The sequence below is a fragment of the Chanos chanos genome, chromosome 9 (genome assembly GCF_902362185.1).
Source record: "Chanos chanos chromosome 9, fChaCha1.1, whole genome shotgun sequence".
NCBI classification, from domain to species: domain Eukaryota; kingdom Metazoa; phylum Chordata; class Actinopteri; order Gonorynchiformes; family Chanidae; genus Chanos; species Chanos chanos.
In genome coordinates this window covers 8,244,008-8,269,655 of record NC_044503.1, presented here as the reverse complement: position 1 = coordinate 8,269,655, position 25,648 = coordinate 8,244,008, and the positions used below count along the sequence as shown (strand labels likewise).

Here is a 25,648-nt window from a genome sequence, read left to right as displayed (position 1 = left end):
ACCTCAGCACTGGCTCTCTACTGTACGTACCAGACAGAAAATGATGTTTAAAAATATCATAGTGCAGCACTACAGACAAAATGAAGAAAAATGAAAAGAGGCGGATGCCAGGATGGGCAGAAAGAGAGAAAGAGAGAGAGACAGAAAAAGATGGAGGGAGAGCAAGTCGGAGAGCCAGCAGCAGCCTGTGAGGGTTAGAGCCAGTCTAACACACAGGGAGAGACAGAAAGAGAAAAAGAGAGAGAGAGAGAGAGAGAGAGAGAGAGAGAGAGAAAGAGAGAGACTGGCAGAGCCAGAGAGACTCCATGGTTGTGTGCTGGTCTTAATTAGCCTGCAGCCTGCTCCAAGGCCTTTCTCTCTCTCTCTCTCTCTCTCTCTCTCTCTGTCTCTCTCTCTCTCTCTCAGCTTTTAAACAGACCGGGAATAGAAATCACCACAAGTTCCCCAGTATTGCTCCGTGAGCCACCGAGGCAACATTCTTTTCTTCCCAGGTACAAGTGAAACAGTTCACCAGCGTGCCGCGCAAAATTAGGTAGCTAATAAACCCAATTGTAAGAAAGGAAATTTTCGACAGTGGAAAAGTACACAACGTCCTTAGCAGCAACGTTGTTTATTTAACCCAGTTGCGTTCGGTTTTTATTTTATTGGGAAATGCTGTATGAAGAGTTCAGAGAGTTCACGGTGGGATGCGCTCCGATGACTAATGAAAATCGAGAGCGATGAGGGTATTTGGGTGCGGCGTGGTAACTCACGCCACGTGACTTGCGATTGTGTGAATGAGTATGAATCTGGATGGAACTTCAGAGCTGTTTACGGCGACGTTTACTGCTTCCATATCTCTTCAATTACTTCAAAAATCCTAAAGGCTGTTTTTTTTTAAGGATGCTGATTTGGGATTTATCCAGCGGTTTTAAAAAAAAAGTTTATTTAATTTCGCTGACGTATTTTACTGCTGATGTTGATACGGCTGTTGTTTTGTGGTTTGTGTGTGTGTGTGCGTGCGTGCGTGCGTGTGTGTGCATGCGTGTGTGTGTGTGTGTGAAAGAATGTTTTCAGGCTTCCCTCTTGGTAGCAGCACAAACTTGGCATCACACTGGTGCAAGTGACAGTGCTGACAACATGCTTATCTGTAAGTGTGCATAAGCAGATCTTTGGGCTTGTGTTGTGTCTGTCGGTAATTTTTGTGAAAGTGAATACAGATTGTGTGTGTGTGTGTGTGTGAGTCTCTGTGTGTGTCCGTCTGTGCGTGTTAGGCCCTTGCTCCTTGTGGGATTACATGAACCAAATGTTCCCAGGAGGAAACACAAATATTGTAGAACTGAGTTACCAATATTTTTGGTTGCGGTCACAGTTAAGGTTAGGGTTAGGCAATGAATCTTTAGTGAAATAAAAGTCAATTAGAAGTCCTCATTTGTGAATAAAGAGAACAGTGTGTGTGTGTGTGTGTGTGTGTGAGAGAGAGAGAGAGAGAGAGAGAGAGAGTGTGTGTCTGTGTGTGTGTGTGTATAAGATAGAGAGAGAGAGAGTGTGTGTATGTGTGTATGTGTGTGTGTCTGTGTGTGTGTGTGTGTGAGGGAGAGATGTCACACTTCTGTAGTTCTCTGTCTGCAGTTCTCCTTTCGCTCTGTGCACAGGGTCGTGTCCTGAACACAGAATGTACAGTAAAGCTTTGAGCAAAACAGGCCCGGTGGTCCATTTGGGATCTAAGACAAGAGCAATATATCTATCTGTCCGAGTCCTTACAACAAAGCCGCAGTTTAGCAAACGCTATTACCTCCACCATAACGGCCAACTTAACCCCAACCACTATCACCTCCTCTGTAAACTCTCCTAACATTGAACATTTCCCTGAAAATAATGAAACTCTGCATTTAAATCCAAGGTACTCAGCTGCTGGATCACACAGGAAGACTGCTGTGTATTAAAAGTGGTCAAAAAACGGAGAAGAAAATTATGAGTTTAAATGACGCTGCGGCCAACGTTTTACCTCAACTTTGCTACAGATGATTTGGTTGAATTATGACGCTCTGCTATTTAACATCCATTTTGTGGCGTGGTCGTCACATTTAGGCACAGAACGTTAGTATTCGTTAGTGAAGCTGTAATTTCGCTTAGCGTAATGGATTGTTTTCGGTGGATTTCTAGTCGTCTGTTTGCGGGTGCTAAGGTGGGGAAACCAAAGACACGCTGGCGCTTTGACAGGAAATGGAACAACTCAAACAAGGCCTTTAGCAGAGATGGTATTTTGATATCGTTTACGGAGAAGTGCTTTGTGGAGGTTAACAGCAGACGAAGACTGGCCTCGGGAGGTGGGAGCTGGGGTAACGGAAAAGGCTCCAGTTTTGGAGCAGTGGACGGACGGTATTCCGTTCCTGCTGGCCAGCTGTCTGCGGTAAAGCCCAGTGAACCGCCAGGGCCTGATTTCTGCTGATTGAATTCAATGAGTCGTTCCCTTCTCGCTTCAGAGAGAACGACTAAAGCTACTCTCTGCTTCTCAAGCCCCTCCCAGTGGGCTTCAGTCAGTGGCCGCGGGAGTGACGAAACTGCACTGCCCCTCTCTCGTACCTAAGACATATTCCCTCTCTCTCTCTCTCTCTCTCTCTCTCTCTCTCTTTTTCACTCATTCTCAGATTTTATCCATAAATTTTCATGAGCCCACTCAAGGGCTCGAGAGGGTCACCAGCAAACAAAGTCGTGTTCTGAATTCTTTTAAAAACCCGGAGCCTGATTAACCCTTTTGGGAAGGCGACTCATATGGATTGGGTTCCACCTCAGCAGCTGTGTGTGTGTGTGTGTATGTGTGTTGGGGGGGGGGGTGTCTGGTGGCAAACTGACTAGTGGTGGAGTAAATACAGAGGTAAGGGCTACACGGTACAAACCGGAAGGTTATTGGTTCAGATGCAGCATGGAGCACATTAATCAAAAACGGATGGGTGAAAACCAAAAAGCCTTGAGTTATGTTCCAATGCTTCTTGAGCTCCCTTAATGTTACTTATATTGTACTGGTTGTCAGTCCACAAAGTACACAACTGTGTTGTGCTTCAGTCTTCATTTGTGGTCTAAAACAAGCTGTGTCATTATAACCAATAGGGGGTCTCATTTTGGGACGAAGTGTGTCAGCAGTTTTTTTGTAACGTAATCATTTCCCCTTGTTTGGGGAATTGTTTAACTTTGTTAAGATGAATGAACCGTCTGTGGTCACCCGTGTGACGGCAAAACATCTGTAAACCAGCTCAATGATGGGAAAGACCACCCTCTACAACAACCAACACCCCCCCTGCTGCCCCCCCCCCCCCCCCCCCCCCCCAGCCCCAAAACATACAGACACACACACACACACACACACACACAAACACACAGTCCCCATCATGTTTCCAGCGCGGCCGGGCCGTGACCCTGCCAACATCTCTGCTCCAGATCTCTGTGTGTTTCTGTGAGACTGCAGCTCTGATGTGTGAGTCAGTAAAATCCCTGAGGCTCTGTTCGTCCCTCACTCTCTCTCTCTCATCTCACCGCTCCCTCCACCGCTGCACCTCTCCACACAGGCAGCCCTTTCCCACCAAGTCATGAGTACTACCTCAAAACTCTACCTGCTCTCTCTCTCTCTCTCTCTCTCTCTTTCCCTTTCTCTTACTCTCTCTCTCTCCCTCTCTCTCTCTCTGTCTCTCTCTCTCACTCTCACTCTCTCTCTCTCTCTCTCTCTCTCTCTTTCTCTTACTCTCTCTCTCTCTCTCTCTCTCTCCCACTCTCGCTTTCTCTGTCTTTCTCTTACTCTCTTTCTCTCTCTCTCTCTGTCTCTCTCTCTCTCTTACTATCTCTCTCTCACTCTCTCTCTCTCTCTGTCTTTCTCTCTCTCTCTTTCTCTTACTATCTCTCTCTCACTCTCTCGCTCTCGCTCTCTCTCTCTCTCTCTCTCTCTCTCTGTGTACATCTAAAGAAAGAGAAAAAAGGGCTTTTCTTTTTACAAACCTTCCTTAGCTACACCCCCTGTTGGGACAAAAGCCCTTCTTAATTACCATTTGCTTTTATTTAGTTGTCTTCTTTTTTAATATCAGCCGTACGTCTTTTCAAAGTCATGACAAAGAGCTGAGGCTAAACCTCTCCGCGGCCAACTCACCAAGGCTGTTTTTTTGGATATCGTATGTGGAATCATTTTAAAATCTGCACAAGCACGAGTGTTTAACATATGTGTAACAAATTATATCTGTCAGTCATTGTTATGAAAGTGAATCCAGATCATGTGTGTCTGTGTATGTGTATGGGAATGTGTGCGTTTGTTTGTGTGTGAGTGTGTTTAAGAGAGAGAGAGAGCGAGAGAGAGAGAGACAGAGAAAGAAAGAGACCAGTACATAAGCACTAGGCTGGCCACTGCTCTGATTTCTTAGTTAAACATCAATGATGGGTGAGAGACGGTGGTTGCCGTGGTAGCTGGCAGCTGGGCTTGTGGTACTTTAATAACAGAACTGTGCCCTGTACACACACCACAGCTGTGCTATGCCATGTTTACTGCAGTTAACACGAACGCCTAGACTCTTTACAGCTCGCCCGGATGAGGAAGGACAGAGACAACATTTCAACCCACGTCACACAGGTTTCAACAAAAAAGCAACCCCTTTACCGCAAACACACCAACTAACAGAACACAGGAGACAGAAAAGAGGGCAGACAAGCAGAATTTCACCACTTTTCAAGATCTTTGCTGCACAAAACACTACAAACGACAAATTGTTTGCCTCGTAAACAATGGGTAACCAGGATCTGTCTCTCTCCAAAGGTAAAGAAAAAGTGCTCTCTCTCCTTTTCTCTCTCTCTCTCCCTCCCTAGCTGCCTCAAGGGTTCATTTGAGGCCACGCTGCACCCATGGCGACCAGCCAGAGGTGGCCACGAGTCAGTGGAATATCACAGAGCTCTCCTTGACAGGGACACTTTCTCTGGGAGGCTAGAATTCCACAACTTCTTCTACTCCCCCTTTCTCCCGCTTTTTTTTCACATAAACACCAAACAACCTCCTCTGTTGTGGCTCAGAGCTGCCGAGCAGCATTATGCGAAGTCACATCATAGCACTTGGCCCGGACGACAGATCACAGAACCGGTACCGGTTCTGCCGACGTGGCCCGCCAGCGTGGTGATTGACGGCTGGATAAGGAGGGGGGGGGGGGGGGAGCAGGTGCTCCGGGGGGGAGGCGCGGCTTTGACCCGGTCACCTCATCCGTCTGGTCAGTCGGCGACTCGGACACGTGTTTATTATTGAGAGGATTGTGTTGGATTCCTTTCATCTGGAAGATGACTGACTGTTCCCTCGCTCCCTGCATGACCTCGGTGCACCCCACCCCCCCCCCCTCCCCCAACCTACCTCAACCCCCATCTCCCTTTCTCATTCTCTCTCTCCCCCTCTCTTCCTCTCTCACTTTGTTTTCATACTTGTTCAACAGCTTTTTGTTTGAAAGGAAAAGAAACATGTTGAATTTTGTGATGTATTTGTTATTTTTGTTGTTGTCGTTATTGTTGTTGTTTTTGTTTTTTAATACCATTTGAATCTTCAGATCTATCAAAGTATTGCACAGACACAATATGTGTCTGTCTAAACAAGTAACAAGAGCTGCTTGACTATATAAAAAGTAGATGATGAAATACTTGACAGGGCAGCATGCCATTCCACACACAAACAAAAACACAGACACCCAGACACACACAGACACACTCACACATGCACACACACACACACACACACATACACACATGCACATCGTATTTTGTATGTCACTCTATTCCTGTAAGACTTGGCTATCTTGTTAGTGGGCAGGTTGGATCCCCTTAAAAACCCTCACAAAGGAACTGAACTCAGAGGCCAGAAGCCACAGTGACCTCAAAAGTACTCGTCTATGCTAAGGTGATAAAACAGACACAAACAGACATAAACACATAAACAGACTAGTCCTATCATTTAAAAGTTCTACTGAATTTTCTTTTTCTGTTCGTTTTTTCTTTTTTTTTTTCACACAAAAAACTATGTCCTGATTACTGCTGAAAGCGTGAGAGTATACACAGCGTCGGAATCACACACCTGTTCACCACACAAAAATCAGTCTTTGACGGTACAAACCAGAAGGAATTGTAACTGCACTAACAGATAAAAACCACATAAACATATCAAAGGCTGTTTAACTGATCTCTGAACAGTCACTGCGCAGTCACAAAACAAAACAAGGTAACCTATGAACTACGAAGGAACAGCCTACAACGCCTAACATATTTAAACCCCGTGTTTATGCTTTCATTCTTTCAGAAAAATCAGCCAGGGTTTGAGTACGTTATGAGCATGTCCCAGCTGAGTGTGGTTGGAGAGGCTGAGATGAAGAGGCTTAGCTTTAATGGCACGTTAAGCAAAGTGGCTCAGTGGTTCAGCCCCTGCAGCCAGTCAGCCAGCCAACCCAGCGCTCTACTGAGACCTGCGTGTTAAAGACCTCGCTCTCGCAAAAAAGAAAAAGCCGACTCGTCTCCAGGAAAAAGTGTTCGGAATGACCACGAAGTTCATTTCGTCTCTCTCTCTCTCTCTCTCTCTCTCTCTCTTTCTCTCTGTCTGTCTGTCTGTCTCTCTCTGTCTACTTTCAGTTCTCTGCTGTTCAGGGTGTCGTTAAGGGTTTGTTTGGAGAAGGATGTGTTCTCCTGGTTAGCCTGAACGTGCTGTAGGAGCTGCCCATTGTGTGGTATTGTTAGAGCCGAAAATGGACGCATCTCGTCTGAGGAGAACCTCCTCAGAAAAAAAAAAGAAAAAAGAAAAAAGAAGGTCTGACAGAAGGAGAACGCATTCTTGCCTGCGTCGCTGTGGAACTGCGCAAACGCGTGAGACAACTCTGTTCAGAAACCAGACGTCAGGACAAACGCGCTTTACCCCGACAGGACACGCAAACACATCGGTCGGCTGCGGCAAAAAAATTTTTTTTTTTTTTTGGAAAAACCAACAGCGTCTTGTGTGCTTTTCTCCTGTTCTCAACCGCTCCCTGATGTGGTGACCTCCAAAAAACGAGGGGTCACGGCCCCCAAAAAGAACGCATGTTTCCTGTGTGAATAGGGGGTGGGGGGGGGGGGTGGTGCTTGCCAAAGGCTGGTAAAGACATTAGGAAAAAACACACACACGACCAAAGCCCCATAGCGGACTGATCCATCTGCTTACACATCTGCTTCTGTAAGTCCCTGCTGCTAATGTCAGGGTCGTGCCCTCCCGTGTGGCACCTAAAGGCCTGTGCAGGTAATTAGAGATTTCTCTTTAAAACTCCACAATGGTGCTATATCCACCAACCCGTATTTGGCGGAGCTTTGATAGCAATGGTGTGTTTATACGGTTATGACATGAGGAGATTTACCTAAATCCCATGAAGCTCCTGATCATGTCTGTTTTACAGACGGTCGTTTGGTTTCAGTATCTTCAATTCAAACTGAATGGCCTGATCATGTGCGTCTGGTTTATGGAGGGGGATGGAAGAACTGGTGAGACCGGGAGAGTTGGAGGAGCGGTCCGAGATAGCGGGACGAGGAATTAAGATCGGACTAGTTACTGTGCCAGGGTCAGCAAAACAGGCCTTGTCTTCACTCTGTCGTCACCCCCATCCAATCCACACCGCGCTAAATACTCCGCCTGTTAGCAGGCATTAAAAAGCCATTCACACTGCACTCAAGTGCTTGCATTGGCCGCCACAAGAGTCAAGTTTTATGTTTCGGAGGTGTCTGTTATATGTGGTGTTTCTCTCTCTCTCCGTCTCTCTCTCTCTCTCTCTCTCTCTCTTTCTCTCTCTGTCTTTCTCCCACTCTCTCTGTCTCCATTTTCCTTAGTTTTTTGGCAAGGCACTAAAAAAGACTCAGATATCCATTCCAACACTCTTATTCGCCACGGTATAGCCTCCCTGACTTGGCAGATAACAGACACGCTCACACACACACACACACTCACGCATGCACACACCCACACACAAACACACACGCTCACGCATATGTATTGTTTTTAAAAGCTGCTTAACTTTAAGCCTGTTCTGAAGGTATCACCTGTAAGAGCCAACGGTGTGGACATGATTTAAGTGTTTGAAAAAGAAAGGATTTGCTAATGCTTGTCGATTAAATAACACAGCCTGCGGTCTGAAAGCGTTCTCTGGCACCGATCGGCAAAAGAAACCATATTTTTTGCATTAGGAAATCTGTAACGTTGCCGTTACGACAAGGAGCCCCTGCGGCCACATCCGCTGGCATCCAGCTCGGAGCGCAGGTCTCTCAGGACCCCACCCCATCCCAGCCCAGCCCAGCCCAACCCCCCCAACCACCACCGCCACCAAAACACCCACCCATCCACCAACACTGGCAGACTGAACACCACAGTAAAGAGGGAGAGGAGCGCAGACACACGCCGCAGCTCGTCCAGACAAAGAGGAAGATCCCGGTGCAAGACTTGGTGGTCTGGAGGGACAGATACTGGGAAATAGAAGTATATTCACTTTGGGTGGGTGGGTGGGTGGGTGGAATTGGTGGGGGAAGGGTACGGTGGGGGTGGTGTACTTATGCTTGCCCATCATACACGCACACACACACACACACACACACACACACACACACACACACACACACATACACACACACACATACACACACACACACACACACACACAAACATGCACTCTCCCTCCCCCGCAGCCAGGTGGTCTGGCAGAGAGTTGACAGGGGCATCAGAAACCAATTACCCCGTCTGCTTACACACTGACTTTTCCGTGCCAAGCTAAACTCCCCTATCTGAATGGGGCTGCGTGTTCAGTCTTTCTGAGCTCTCTCTCCTTCTCCTCTACCTCTCTGTATCTCTGACTCTCCATCTCCCTGCTCTGTTCTTTCTGTCTTGCTTTCTCTATTCCTCTCTTTATACATATATCTTTCCTTTTCTCCTTCTCTCTCTCTCTCTCTCTCTCTCTCTCTCTCTCTCTATCTTTCTACTTCTGTCTCCATCTCTAAGCTGCAGGAATGTTGGATGACGCTGTCGGAGTTTTCCTTTTTCTTTGTCTCTCCGCCATTCCTTCAGTTTCTCGCTGTGTCACCTCGTTTCTTCCAAATGTTCTTTTTCTGTTTCTTTTACTTGAGCAGGTCCACCACTCAGGCTAAAAATGCTGTGATCCAACGCATTCTCCATACAATGTAAAAACCTTGTCATTATGTATCTGAATACGGGTAAGTGTTTAAACATCAGTATGTACCTGAGTGAAAGACGAGAGTAAATCTTTTCTGCGTGTTTGCATTTTGTTGTTTACCTCACGTTAATTTACCTGCATAAGCACAGGGGGCGACTTTGCTTCCGCTATTAATCTGTCAGGTCATCCCACTCTGTCTCACACACTCACACCTCTGTGGACTCACACAACACACACATTCACCTCTAGAAACTCAAACATTCCATCAAAACTGTGTTTGAACAAAAAAAAAAAAAAAAAAAAAACCTGGTTGGAACCACTGGCCAATTATACATTTCGTGATGCAGAGTAGAGAGTCTGAAGCAAAGGGATTGGAGAGGCCACCCTGTGTTCCCTCCCATTTTATCATAAGCTGGTTCTCATGTAAAACTCTCTTTTTCTCTGTACGGAGCTGTAATTACAGCTGCCCATCAGTCTCTCCCTCAGCAACCAAGCTCCTCGGGGACCACGGCTGGAATCTTTAAGCAAATTTGATTTCTCAACTCATTTGCCTTCTATAAACGTTGCCACATGTTTGATATTATATTTAAACTGTTCCAGTGGGTGCAAAGAGAAAAGAGAGTGAGCAAAAGGGAAAGAGAGAAAGACAGAGAAAGAGAAAGAGAGAGAGAGAGTGAGAAACAGAGAGACAGAGAGAGAGAGAGAGAGAGAGAGAGAGAGAGCTGGAGAGGAACCGGAGAGAGGCTGGAACGCTGAATGGCAGGTGAAATTGAGCGATTTTGAAGTGAGGGAAAACAAACTCAGAGAAGCCGGAGAGGAGAAGAATGAAACGTCAAAGCAGCATCTCCTTTTGTTTCAACAAAACGCACTGAACGGAGAAACCGAAAGATTTCCTGTTGTTCTTTTTTTTGTTTCTTTCGTGTTCTCCCTGTCCGTTCCCATATCCAAAATCAGCTTGCCTTGTTTTCCTTTTCCCTTTGGTCTTCCCAAAACCGCTCCGTTTTCGCTACGAAGACTCCTGATGGCATCCCTAGAGAAGCAGGACTTCCAATAGCCGCATGACGGCAAAAGGCAAGAAAATGTTTTCAATTCCAGTCTCTAGACATGATTTGAACAATGTAAAAAAAAAAAAAAGACTGCTTTACAAACACTACTGCCAATCATGAAGGTCAGAGCAAATTTGCCAGCACTACATGAATCTTAAGACCTGTCCAAGTTTGGACCAATGCAGAACTTGGTGTGATGATGTAGCATTGGAGAACTGGCCAATCAGGAGGTGGACACACTATAGGACAAAAGAGGGTAGTGGAGACTGAGAGCAGACACAGTGGCCCCTCAATACTCAGTATTGAATAAAACTTTGGGAATTAAGGAAGAACTGGGGATTTGAATGGAAGTTCATTTTACACACAGACATAACATGAACAGACAAAATGCGTTTGTCACCCAGGGATTAGCAATGAGGTTTGAACGAAATGAAACAATGTCATGGCACATCTCCACTGTTTTCTCACAAATTAATCTCTTCTACTGAGACTTGAGCTGGATTTTTGAGATCCTGTTTGAATAATGATGCCCCCAGTTCTCAGCCGTGATAATCCTTCAGCAGTCTTGGCACTGTCCACTATCACACACACACACACACACACACACACACATACACACACAGAGGCAGTGAACAAACTATCGCAGCAGCTTTGCAGTAGTAGCGTGATAAATCTAGGCAGCTATAAAATCCAGAGCCAGGTGCAATCCATTACTTTGTCTCTCTATCAGAGTGAGAGGGGTATAAAATATGCAGTGATGAACTGTCAGTAATGGATATGTACGAGACACACACACACACACACACACAAACACACAACACTGATATAACTCCTGATAACCTTCAGCCCAGATAAAGCTATGTCTGCTTTTAATACTCAACATATATACTGTGTGTATATGTGTGTATATATATATATATATATATATATATATATCTCCAGTCAGAGATGTATATAGACATGTATATATACATATGTTCCCAGTCATTATATGTACATGGCTCCCATTTGAATGAAGTTACTTCAAAATACATACATATATGAAAGGCTAGAAATATAAAAAAGAATTTACGTAATCAGTTTCTCAGCCTAAATGGTGGCGACTTCTGCTTGTGTTATTTATATGTAGTCGCATTTTGTTTTTTGTCTAAAAAAAATAAGATTTTAAGTCTCACCGCCCCTTCCCTTGTTAACGGCAGCGAAGCCCGTCTCCCTCCCACTGCTCATTGACTGTTGGAGTTATCAGATTTTGGGGTGGGGATGGGTTGGGGGGGGGGGGGGGGGTGACTTCCAAGCGGTTGCACAGGGGGAAAAAGCAGGAATCGGAGAATTTATGCACACGCTAGTTAAAGTTTACGAGAGGAGCCGCGGCGTTTCAAGCTCTCCAAAGAGCGTTTTTCACATCAGTCAGGCAGCGGGGGCGGTAGACTAGAGACCTGAAACCCTGAACGCTCTGAACGTACCCAAGGACAAGAGGAGATGGGGGGAAAAAAAGAGGCATAGGTGTGTTTTCGGACTGTCGCTAACACTTTACAATCTTTCATGCGTTTATAACAGTACTTATTTCCTGATTACAAAGACAGCTGTTCTCAGAACAGTTCAACCGAGAAACACATATGCATGGCGAATCTCAAATATTGTGACGTCTTTAGTGTAGGTCTAATGGTGTGGTGTGGGTGTGTGGGTGTGTGTGTGTGTGTGTGTTTGGCAAAGGGGGTTACCCTGTTGAGGAAGCCAAACAAGCGAGGCTATATCTCAGGTCTGTTAAAGAGTCACAGTACCCTTCTGGGGCACATATAAGCATAGACGTGACCCAGAGGACATTTTAGGAGGTGTATGGATCATATTAAGTATGGGGTCAACAAAAGGCCTCCTGTGAGTGCACTTATGAGGTCTGAGATAAGGCTTCTCTCACAGAAAAATCCGCTGGGACCTCCAAAAACCTTCTTAATAACTCAGAGCTCTGTCTTTAAAAGACCCTCTTTTACCTGTAGGGTTGATGACTTTAGGATGAGAGAATGCACCTAAAAAGTTGTCTCATCCTTCTCAGGTTTGAGACCATTCCGCATTTAACCGACATCAAAGAAAACCACAGAGAGGCGTTCAGGAGGGTGTTCGTTTTCGATCTAGGACGAACGCTGTCGTACATTGACAGTGTAAATTCAGAAGGTTCTTTTTCATATCTGAGTCAATATTCCTGTCTGTGGTCATTGGGGACATACTTCAGACATCCCACCCAAAAAGAAAAGTATCCCTTTTTTGCCCGGAGGGAAGGGAATCTCAACCCATCTCTTCATCTGTTTCTCCCTGTTTGTGTTCACTCCCTGCCACCCCCAAATCCATCTCCCATTCCCAGTTCATAATACTTGGTCTCTCAGTTGCTCTCGTACATGTTGTGTCGGGGGGGGGGGGGGGCTTGTTTCTACCGTGACAGGGACGACGGGCGGAAGGCGATCCCTCGCGTGACGCTAGGCCATTACGGCGAAAAGATGAAATGAGTGTTCCATTCCAAAATGGAATGCAGAGAACAAAAAGATCAGGAAGATGATCTTAACATCAGGAATATCGCCGCGTGGAGGAACAGACTCTTTCACGCATTCCCAGCTGCCCTCGCTCTCTTGCTACCTCAGCGGGCCCAGTCCTCAGGCATGCTCCTCCACAGTGTGGGGAATTCATTATCACAGTGTACGCACCAGAGACTCAACAGCTGTAAATGGGACGTGGACACCAAAACCATTTAAAATCAGCGATGGAGATGTACTGGGAAAGACTGGGGATGAAGACAGATAACGAAACACTCCAAAACGACAAAGATTGTTGCATTACACCTTTCCCCAGTGTCTATAACTTTAAATGAGAAACACGACTCTTAACCTGGTCTATTGCACCCCATTGAGCCAGGGGCTATGTTTCCTTCCACTGTCTTAAATGAAGCATGCGGCCCAGGTCAAACACAGGTCAAAATATATTTGAAGAATCTGAATGATTGGGCCCTGTCCCAGTAGTCTTATATTGCCTTGTTTCCTTCTGTCCTGTTCAACTAAAGTTACAATTAAAATTAGAATCCTAACCGTACTGAATGTGTGTGAAGCGATGCCAAACAAGTGTTACATGAAAGCCTCACTAGACACTTCATCATAGTTTCCCTTAATCATTTAATTAAGATTAGTGGCCAAGAGCAAGATTACAAGGCAAGAACGCACTGAATAGTGTTGGGACGCAGCCAGTGTCTCAAATACAGCAAATACATATTTGTTCCAGGTTTCCCCCTAGGGCTGCACACCACTGAAGCAGTTGAGCTGTCTCCTGCAAGGAACGATTACCTCACAAAGGCAAACAGACTTCATACAGACAAAGACTAAAACTACTACGGACCAGCTGGTGCCCTTTTGAATGAGCCTGGTTGAAGAAGACGTCTCTTTGATGCTGGTAAATACTCCCATTTGATGAAGGTAAACACTCAACAGTATCCACAGTTTGGCCACTGTGCTTCACTGAATTCCAGTGCAAGCTTATGTTCTGGCCAATCCATAATTGTCTAAGTGGTTCTGGATAACAGGGGGCAATTTTGTCATTAAGGAAGCCAATTAAGTCATTAGAAGAGCGGTTGGACTGCCGTGTGTACACTTAACATGGCCAGCAGATTGTCTGATATGGGTACAGCCACTTTTCTGCATGTTTGCTTTTGGAAGCATAAGGGGGCTTAGGAATACACTTAAGACTGTTAAGGTTAAGATTCTACAGGAAAGATCCTTATTGCAGCATTTCCAGTAGATCTGTGACCCACCCAAAAAGAGTATTTTCGCTCAAGTCCAACGCTAACATGCTTGGGCGAATTAATCAAACGTTTCATTAGTGTATGATTTGGCACTTATGCAGCAGACAGCTCCTTAATGGCTATATGCTTGATTTGTTCTCCGCTTGTCTTGGAGGTCGCTTTGGATAAAAACGTCTCCTAAATGAATACATGTAAACGTAATTTGATTCAGGTGGGCTTGCCGACACGGTAAAAACCGAATGTTTCAAAAACTGAAGTGAAACTTTTGTCTTAAAAGGATAAAGCAACTTAAATCACAACGGGTTTTTTTGTTTGTTTGTTTGTTTGTTTGTTTGTTTTAAAGTAAATTCAGTTTTTGGGCATATAGGTAGGGGAATGCTGGGGACAAAACACTGATTAACGGTAGCACTAAACTCTTCTGAAATTCACAACCATGGCGTTTTTACAATTATACATCCACAATCTTCTCATCAACCACTCCTGTGACGCGTCTCTCACAAAATAACTCCCACACCAAGACAGACCAAAAGGTGAGTTTACTCAAAAAAAACCCAAAAGAACAAAAACACAGAGAGCTGCCTGATAATTTAAGGATAGCCTAAAATTTTCTAGGGCATGTGGACAAAACTAAACTATGTAACAGTGAACTCTCCAGAACTAAAATTGGCAAACACTGCTCTTCATAAACAGCAAAAAATTTGGCATTTCACTTCTCAAGATATTTCTCAAGTCACGACCACTACTTCTACTGGTATGTAGAACAGCCTATAAGTACGGCTGTATGGAGCCTAGAGCAACATGTCTAAATTTCTTCAACTGGGACACAGTTATCTTCTCCAGGCTGCCTGAAGGAAGAGCACAGCAGGGTTAGAAGATCTCCAAGATAAAGGATAAGGGATGAGAGCTAGAAGCCAGGAGGTTATCCAAAACAGAAAAAAAAGAGGAAGAAGAAGAAGAAGAAGTGGCTGGTTTTTCCATCTCTTTGCATCTCTAAGCCAGCGGAATGCCTCAGCCCATTCTTACACATCAGGCGTGGAATGTAAATATTTGAATGCAGAGAAGGTCAGATCTTTAATTTTGTCATTGGAGTGTGTATTATTTATATGAAATCAGTTGAAGGCATACAATATGAAACGTTCTGTCATTATTCGTGACGGTGCATGAGAAGATCTTACACTGTGTTGTTTGCAATCAACTTGATAAAGGACCCTAAATGGGCAAGCACAGACTCGGTTTCCTTCTCGAATGATGTGGTGACAAGTATTATTACTGAAGAAACAATATTACGTAGCTTTGAACACCCTTAAATATTTTCACTCTACTCATGACAGTGTTGACAAGCCCTCAAACGGTGGACTGGGAAAATGGCGTCTTACTTTGTGGATGGAGATTTATAGCCATGTGTCTAATAGACTGACGCTATCCGCTCGCGCACAACCCTGTGCTGGCATTTCTCCGAACGGAGCAGAAACAGGATCTGGCCCTGAAGAAACAATGCAGGGGGTGCCTGAACACGCTGAAAGGGTATTTTCACTCATGGGTTCACGGTGAAAATAGGCTTGAAACTCTGGTCAGAAATGCGGACAGCCGACGGCATAGGCTCCAGTCGCCAGCAGGCCGTCTGCAAGGCTGTGACCTCTGACCTTGGCCCTAGAACCAGGCGCCAGAAGAATGACGTCATCTCCCCCTTCAACAAGTGTCTCGGCTGCAAAGTAACATCTAAGATAAATAAATATGAGCATTTATTTATACTCTTAAAAGGGTGATGGACTATGGGAACTGATACGGATAAATGCTGAGACTTTGACTGCAGTACACTGCAAAGTATTGTTGATAACATTCTCTTCTAACTGGAGATAACCGGCTTGTCCCTCCAAAGACCAACCAGCTTCCTCTGGGCTTTCCCCATTGGAGCATACTACGCGCTTTGAATGAAGGTTTGTCCCACCCCACTTGTCCAAATGCATTGCCCTGCACAGTTTTAGAGATGAACCATTCACTCTCCAGCCTTTCCTCCCCCCCAATCCTCCTGGACTGAGAAATCAAACTTTCCTTCAGAACTCAGTCCATGAGACCATACCCTGTTTTCCTGAGGAGCCTGAGAATCCAACCTCCTGTTAAGTTAAAGATCCCCACAAGCCCACAGCAGCCACATCTGTGATGAAGAAGGGGGACCATTTCTTCTGCAGCACTTCCTATCTGGAGAACACTTCATCGGAATTGTTTGTTGGACATTTGGGTGGTGAGACAGTCCATGCCTGGGCCCTGGGTTACACTGAAAAAGGGGATGGTTGATGCAGTACACTGGACACAGGAACTTCTGATTAAGACATGTACATGGCAAAAGATGAATCGTAAACCTCTGTGTTTGTAAGGTGCTCTTGGCGACGTTACTGCCGCGAGTTTACGGATATTGTAAGCAGTTACTTTTATTGGGAACAAATAACAAGTGGGCCAGCGGCAACTGGACCCAGGCCAAATTCAGATCTCCCAGAGTTGTGCTGCTTATGTTTCAGATTAAGCTCTGCGCCGACATAGCTCACATCCTTTTCTCTCAATGCGCCCTACGGTCTGTTTGTCCATCTGTCCGTCTGTACCTTCTCACCCTGGCATTCAACATTCGGCCGCTGCTTCAAATTAAAATGGACCACGATCGCTTCCCTGTCATGTTCATTACATGGTCAGACTTCACTCATCGTGAACGTTTTATTAAGGACAAAACCTGAAGCAAAATTAAAATCTTCAAAAGCCTGGGGACTGGCCTGTATCACTCCACATATGTTTGCTAGCATGTGAAAGCAATTTCAAAACTATCACAAGGTGTACTGTAGAAACAATTAGTATGATATGTATTTTGACTCTGATACACTGATATGAGTTTCAGCATAGTATTGCAACACAAAACAATTGAGATCTGAAATTTGCAAGCCTGTAAGAAGTCAGAGCTTTCATTCTGTGATTTAAAAGATCCAGATCCAGCTATGCAACTGCATTCTATCTCCACTCTCCAATATAGCTTTCTGACTGCGCAGTTGTGAGAAAATGTGAAGAGGAAAAAAAGGTTGTCACCCCGTTTAGGTCCTATAGTTCCCACGAATCCCTACCCTGAGTCCTGGCTATCGTGCCCAGCAGGCATGTGGTCTTTTGACAGCATAGTTAGGAGGTGCTGATGAAAGCAGAGAGGTGGTTTGGCCTCTACAGCCTCTCAAATTAGCACAGGAGCCCTGCTGCCTGTCACATGGAGGCCCAAGCAACTGCTATTCTGTTGCAGCAAGTGTGTATACACATGTTTGTGCGCCAGAAAGCACGTAGGACCATAAATTAAGAGGGGAACGTCCTCCTGATTCAAGGGTGTCGGAGACCTCCCAGAGTTTTGAATGGTAGACTCTTCATAACTGCTGCAAATGATCTTGCTACAGCAATTCAGGAGCCATGCTTAATTTAGATTTGGTGTTCCTTCTGTCCGATCTTTGTCCATCAAGAGAGAAATAAAATACAGATACTCACCGTGTTTACATCATCAAGTAATCAAGTTTTTTTTTTTTTGTCATCTCAAGGTCACTCTAAGGTTACGAGGCAAGGCGAGTCCATATAAAGAAATTTCTAACAACTCTTTTTGACCCCCTTTGGTTTTTTTTTTTTTTTTTACCTCTCACTATGATGAATCCTCAGCATCCTAAACTCTGAAATATCAGCTATGACATCATTTTGAGTCAGACGCTAGTCTAATTTCCTTACATCTGTGGCTCATCCGTAGACATTCATAATCACTTAGTTGAACCCCAGCATCCTATTTCACAACCCATCCTCCCACCGTTCCCTGCAGCTGGCCCCCTCATCTCTGACCTGTGAGAAGTTGAGGCCGTTGAGGGGGTGACACTGCTCCTCCACCCGTTCCACTGCTCCCGTCTGCTTCCCCATTCGCTCGGCCTCCTGAGCCAGGAAAAGATCCAGAACGGGTGTGCCTCGGGAACGGATGTCTGACTCCGTCAGGGAGTTCACCATAAGCATAACCCACACGGGACGCTTGCGCTCCCAGTTCCCGGCGATGGCGTTGAAGAGGTAGTCGGCGTAGAGACCCCTCCCCCGCTGGTCCACCGTCATCCAGAAGGGCATCATGTGCTTGACGTAGTCCAGGTGTCGTTTGAGACGACGGTACAAGTCCCGTGGCAACAGTGTCTGTAGGTTTTCCCCATTTGGCAAGAGCTGGCAGCTGGTCAGTTTGGAGATGGTCAGTGGATCGGTCAGATCCAGCTCGAAGAAGACATTGGTACTGCTCTGAAAGGCCCGTTTGGAGCTCTCGGGAATGAAATCCCAGACCCGAGTGTACGGAACGTGGATGGTTCCGAACAAATATGAGGGAGGATAGGGTGGCTCACGCTTCACAGTCCACAGAAAGGAATTTAGATCCCTCTGCTGCAGAGTGGAGATGAGAGATGAAGAATGGAGCAAGAGAAAAAAAATAAAACAGTAACAGTTTTAGCAAAAAGATTGACTCATGAGGAAAATTCGTGACAAGCACACCATTACAATAAAAGAGTGAGGACAACAGTGGTAGGAGTAAGAAAAATGTAACATCAATACTGGTCCTAAAAATTTACAGTATTTTATCCTTCTGCTCTAAGTACATACTGCACGTGTAATGATACCATGTCAGAAATGACATGGTAATAATATAGAATAATCTGTCCATAAAGTGAAATGACTCGCATGATTACGTTACTAGTGTAAATCTGGGCATTGCTGAGGTGAACATTTCTGCTGTTCTTGCCTTTGGAGCTAGGAAAGTTTTAGTCTCGCAAATGCAGCGCGGAAAAATTCCTTGTCCAGTGTAAAAATAAAGCAAAACTTTCTTTAAATGAAAAACAATAACGTAATCCCTTGATTGTGCAGTCTGTCCACACGACTCGAGTGTTTAATACGCTGCCAGCATGTCAAACCTGATACAACGGAGAATGATGGAAGGATGAAAGTCACAGTCACAAACGGTTACTTTCACTAGCAAAGAGAAATTTAGCATAACGGACAAAAAAATTCGAACAGGACATTTTAGTACACATATCCTCTGATCTTTTTGGTATACCAAATCTAATAAACACTTACAGCAAGGGCGCTCTTTTTCCTAGTAGGCTACACCAAGCAGATTTTTAGTGGAACAAGTCTGTTATATACATAGCCTAATAAATATATGTAATAATAAACGTATAAATAAATAATAAAACAAACTTGTTTTTACGCTTATTTTTAGTGAAAACATATCGCATATTTGAAATAAACATTTCACTTCTTACTAAATGAACAGCATTGTACACTTTTGTCTTCAAACAATACATAACTTTTACTTGTATTTTGATTAGCAGTTGCGGCTAATTATAAAAGTGATTATAGTTTGACATAGCCAATACTGGATTCACAATCTCCAGGCATGGCGCCTGTTAAGTTACTACTGAGATGTGTTTGTTTGACCCCAAAATGATCATGTTTCTATGAACAGTATCACACACTTGACCGGGATCTTTATCGGAGACTGGACTAATGGTAACTCTCCATGGCTGACGGGTTAAGGAATGTGGATCATTTTCATTTATGTGTTTATTTGTATTTATTTATTTTACATTTTAAAATAAGCGGCGTATTACCGCCTCTCGCCGTCTCAAAATAGATGGCCCTCTTGACTTATGAAGTCTCTGCCACTGAGTCCTCGCGCTGGCGCGCACAACTCTGTTTTATAGGTAATTACTTAACCAAAAGCAGGCTGCAGCGCACTGACGTATTCCAAATTACACGGGGGAAAGAACTGGTTAATTCTCTGACAGGGTTACCATAATCAGACAGTGACAGTTTGAGTCAAAACAAGACTGACATTTTCAGTTACAGTGTCTTCAACGCTTTAAAGTCGGTTGAAAATTAAGCCCAATGAACATAACTATTCCCGACCTTCTGACATTATTTAGGGTTTGTAATAACGTCAAAACTTAACTAACTTTCAGCAGTTATAGCTGTAATAATAGAACTTAAAACATTTCGTAGGTTTTATGAAACACCCTTATTGGTGATGGAACGCCTAGCACTGTGAAGACTCATTATCACCATTATTAAGGGCATGTTCATCTGTTGACGATAAATTCTCACCGAGTTGGAGAGACGGGAGCGACCGCTTCAGGTTCTCGGCCAAATGAAAGCGCATGATAATTACATTCGGATGCACGTCTTCTCTAGTGAAACTCAGCCAGTTCATAATTCTGTGAATATGCTGGATAACTATTTTACTGGGTCGCGTTTCAGTGAAATATGATCAGTTTTTCAAGGTCAGGGAAACTTTTCCAAATAAATGTAGCCTGTGTGAAGTAAAGTCAGCAATGGGGTTTCCCAAATGTCTTTTGTCGCATAAACAGACAGTGGGAAAGAGACATGCTGTAATATTTTTCATGTTCCAGAATTCTACGCGTCAGTTGCAAAGAAATGTCAAACAACTGCCTCAGCATTTTTAAATAGGCTAACTAACTGTTGTAAATGTATTGTCCAATGATATTTTTAATTACTGTAACAAATAATGAACGGAAAAATAAAACAAAACATTTATATGTAATAACAATCGTTTTCATAAATTCAGTTATTAGTTGTATTACTACGCTTGTAAGCAAGATACCAAATGTGTTCTTTTTTCTTTGAAGCAAGTTAAATAAGATCTCACCACCAGCTGATCACTAAACTGTGTTGTTTTAAGCTTTGGTCTTTTGTCAAATTATTTAGAGAAAATGTCATTTAAAAAAAATATATTTTTATGAGACTTGTCAAAATGTTTGACTCAGCCGCAGGTCCATACACGTCCAAAACTAAAGTCTACTTCACCTGAAATTCTAATTTTATGACCAGCTCTGCTTTGACATTATGTCCTCTGCCAACTCTTGTATTTACGAGCTCGTGCGAATTATTTTGATTTGTGAAGTGCGTTAAATGCCCTCATATAAAAGGTAATGTGAATCAATGGAATGAGAACAAAGTCCACTTGGAGTACCAAAATTCCCTGCTTGTGTCAGCATATCGATAAACTCTCACGTCTCTCTGTATGTCTTACTGGAGTTTGAACAGGTTGCGAGAAGTCGCAGAAGTGCACATGCCATAACTTACCGATTTTGGTTTGTCACATTGCCGCGGTCGCTCACGCGTCTCCCGGGGTGAACCCACTTGCAAGAAAACACATAAAAGCAACCATCGCAGTGCCAGCTGACAGATCATCTCGAGATGAGAAGAAATTGTAGGTTATCCTCGGTACTTTCTTCTCTTCTGCTTCCCACCTCTCGTTTATAACGTGTTAATTCTTCTTGGTTTGCGAGGAGAAAATCTTTAAGGCCGGAAATGAAATTCGGCTCACATTTGCAGTTTTGAAACAGCGCACGAAACATTCTGTCTCTCCGCCATTCTACTACCCCAACTTTCAAAGAGTCTACTCTCTCTCTCTCTCTCTCTCTCTCTCTCCCTCTCTCTCTCTCTCTCTCTCTCTCCCTCGCTCAATTCTCTCTCTCCCGACTCTACCCGTTGCTGTAAGCTGTCCAGCAATTCAGGGAGGAACTTTGTCTTGCGGCTCAAAAGTTTGAGGTAGTTGCCTGCATTACCGGATTGGAGGAGGTGAGACGCTTTGACTGTTCCCCTGTGCTTATTTTAAGAGAGGAGGGGAGAAAGCAGGTTCCTTTTGGAACGGGCAGTCTAAGTTTTCTATCGTGCACATGATAGAGATGGAATGCATTAATCTTTCAATCTCCGATGATTAGTATTATGTTGCTAAACTGAGCGAGTGCTGTCAAGAGGAAAATTACGTCATATTATGAGTGGCAGGTCTCACGATATCAGCGTTCAGCTATGTGCTTCATACAACACTGAAAGAATCATTTTAATATTCTTAGGTCTGGGAACAAAGGTATTTAAAATATTTAAAACTGTATTGTCATATGTTATCACATATTGCACTGATTAAATAGTCCATTCATCACAATCATAATATGTTTGACAGACATGCTTTAGAGTTTCAGATTAATCTATTTCGGATTCGAACATGCTTTGGACTATCAAGATACCGATGATTAATGCGTTTAAAATACATTAACCAGGAAGCGATGACTGCAAAATAATGTTGTCTGTTTATTTTTGCATCGCAAGACTCTTCGCAGATCTGTCATTTTATGTTATGCTCTTTTAAGACGAACGACCACGTTGAAAATACGTTGTCATTTTCCGGCGGCTACGACCGCCAGCTTCCAGGGTAGAGCCCTGACCCACGTTATTGCCCAAACGGCAGACAGAGTGACAGAGTCAAGTAGTGAGCAATTAATCATCCGAATCCTTCAAACATGTGCCACCCAGCCCTCCGCTGGGTAGTGACAGCAGACAGATCCTGGACAAGAGCTCCTTTGTGCTTCATCGTGTACCATTCTCAACACACTTCACGGATCTCAGAGGCCTTTCCCACTGGAACGTTCTCAGACCATCTGTATATTTACAGTATGCGAACCATAAATTAGATGACACTTTGTATTTCGTCTCTGATGACTTGTATAATTGTGGCCTGTTTTTGGAACAGGACTTTGGGACTGATTGCTTTGCTTTTGTATAATGTATTACACAGTCTTAAACATCAATAAGACAGATTCCTAACAATGTTGTTGAAGGGTAGTAAAAGTTTTGGAGACTTGACTGAATAGATTTGGTGCAAAATGAAATTTTATCCCTTCTTCTTCTTCTTCTTGTTCTTTTTTTATTTCCTCACAGACCGTTACCAGCTGTTGAGTATTGAAACGGCACAGAGGGATGCTTCAGATGAGTTTCTGCCTCAGTAACACTTATTGCTCTATTAGCTGGATTATTCGGCCATTACTTCTCTTATGGATGTTGATTGAGTTAACGGCTGTTTTCTTTCTTTCTTTCTTTCTTTCTTTTTTTTTAATAGTTTTCACCGTTTGTGTAAGAATGCATATGTTTGTTTGGGGGTTTTTTTGATTAGTCTGATTCAATTATTCCTCTCTTTTACTATTATTATTTTTTTACACTCCCCGGTTACCCTTGGCTAAACAGGTGTGTGATTTTTTTTATGTATCGTCTGCTGTATGCCCACCTGCAGAATCAGTTACCTGTTGAAGCCACACCTCTTAAGAACCTTCTGTCTGAGGTAGATTTCCACATTCTTGGCTAGTGAGAGTAGAGTCCTACGTTTGGCTGGAGTAGCACAAGCCTGGACTGCATCCAGAACTTACAGCACATATATGTATCAAAGGCAGACGGAGGAAAGAAATGACTTAAAAGTTAGTGTTCTGTTTGCAAACCACAGAAAACACTTTCTGCTGAAATGGATGTCTGGGGACATGTAAGCTCTACTGAGTGAGTGAGTGAGTGAGTGAGTAAGTGAGTGAGTGAGTGAGTGTGTGCATGTTTAAGTGTGAGTGAGTGTGTGTGTGTGTGTGTGTGTGTGTGTGTGTAAGTGTGCGTGTGTGTGTGTGTGTGTGTAAGTGTGCGTGTGTGTGTGTGCGTGTGTGTATTTACCCGTGTATGAATGGAGACAAGGCTATGGATTGTGCATATGGTCTGGCTCATACAGATCAAGGCATTGTTTTCATACTATCCAATTTTGGAGGCGGAGAAAAGTCATTATAAAGAGCTCCGTATAACCATGATTTGCCCTGTCATCGTCTATATTTATATTCATTTACATCCTTTCAATAGTCAGACACTTGGCGGACGTTAGCTGAAGTTTTTTCGAAAACAAACACTCGGTCACACAGACTGCTTTATGATGGAGTGGCTAATGTCATCTAGCCCTACAGGTCTTCAGGTTTTATGTTTACATGTCTCTGTGGCCTGAGGTCTAACTTTCTGACACTGTGCAGCTGACCTTCCTCGGAGTTTGTGGATCATTATTCTATTTAAGACATGCCAAATGGCTCACGTGTCATAAATGTGAAGTTTTCCGCTTTACTTCTCTTTTCCTCTTACGTTTCATCGCTCTTTCTTCTTTGTATATTTGTACTTAGCTCGGTGTGTTGCAGTTGCATGACTGCTTTATGATGTACTACTGTAATGTGCTATTGGGTTTGCTAATAATGGGAAGAGGGCCCTCTGCTGGCCGCAGTTTGAACTAGGTGTGGAACCCGATGAAGCAAATTAAACATTTCTTGCTGTTAAGAACTTTTCTCGAATGATTAAATTGCTGGTGGTAGTCCAGTTATATCAGTCATAAAATTGAATATATCAAAGAGGTGCACACAGGAAAGAAAGTTTCCTTTTTGTTATTTTGATTTCACACTTTCTCTTGAATTGCAACTGGAGCAGCACCCAAACCCAAACACTTCAGTCCGCAGCCAAGAGGAAAAATGGCTTTCTTTTGTTTTTTTGGTAATGTTTACCAGAACTGGGCAAAAACAAAATGATGTTGACTAAAATGTGGCTTGAGGAAAAAATAAAGAGAGAGAGAGAGAGAGAGAGAGAGAAACAAGCAGATGTTGACAGAGTGAGGGACAACAAAAGATAAATCCAATTTCATTCATAAACTCCTTAAAATGAACCGATTGTAACGACAGGCCGCTTCTTTTGAACTCACAGAACTTTGTGTCTCGTCTCAGTTTAAACCTTTCCAAATAACCACTGCACGTCGCAGGCAAGATATTCCCCTCAACAAAAACTCCATCCCTGTTCTTAATCACCTTCCCCTTCTGCTCCCCCAAACTTTAAATAACGCTGACCTGGAATCAGTGGTCAGATATTGTTGTGGTTTCTGTCTCAGCGGATTTCCTGGGATAGAAGGGGATGAGGGGCTGCATTGATGGAGGAGCAGGAGGGGAGGAGTAGTGTCATTCAAGGGTCACCACACGCTATGAGAGAGAGTCTATATCTTCACTGTACCATTGGACCTATGCATTGAGAGATACGGGCAGAGTCTGCTATACTTAGAAAGCCATAAAATAGAGTGTTACAGCCTAAACCGGCCAAATCAAGTTGTCACATCACCCTTTTCTTAAGGCTTCTAGAGAGAGCTCACATAAGAAAATTGCCAAAGAAGAGCAGAGCTGTTTCCATGAAATCTTAGACGCGCACAATGGTATTTTGCGCGGCTACCACTGCGCAGGACTAAGGTCTTGTAGCATGTTTACGCATGCAGACGCAGACAGTCAGGCTATCTCTAACCGATCTGTGTGTGTGTGTGTGTGTGTGTGTGTGTGTGTGTGTGTGTGTGTTTGAAAGAGTCAAATGGGGACTGGGTGGGGAGATACACTGTTAAGGGGAAAAACAGATAATGAAGGGTTTTACTTTGTGGTTGATGTTTACCAGATTGACTGCAGTGGAATTTTTTTTTTTTTTTCTTTTTTGCATTGTGAATTTTAATACTGAAGTTTATCAAGAGACAGGGTGAAGTTATTTGATGAAAGATTCAATTTGAAGTAGTATACACACACACACACACACACACACACACACACATGTGTGTGTGTGTGTGTGTTTGCTTGTGTTTGTCTGTCTGCTGTCTGTCTATTAAATATGAACTCACCTGCAGTACACAATACAGATTTGTATATCTGTAACCCCAGACAAATCACAGGACATTCACATCAAAGATTTTTGGTGAACAAAGACGTCTCATAACACGACTATACCTCCTTCTTAATCAGGGACCGTAT

General features: G+C 43.8%; 1 protein-coding gene across 1 annotated transcript in view; it reads right to left on the bottom strand.

The window, feature by feature from the left end:
• The window catches only part of trabd2b (TraB domain containing 2B), a 112,103-nt gene extending 90,879 nt beyond the window's left edge, over positions 1 to 21,224 (bottom strand). The window contains exons 1-2 of the mRNA XM_030784367.1: positions 21,117 to 21,224; positions 17,832 to 18,401 (exon numbers count right to left, since the gene is read on the bottom strand). Coding sequence (XP_030640227.1) covers positions 17,832 to 18,401; positions 21,117 to 21,224 — 678 coding nt within the window. The remainder of the gene's footprint in view (positions 1 to 17,831; positions 18,402 to 21,116) is intronic.
• Positions 21,225 to 25,648: the final 4,424 nt, after the last annotated feature.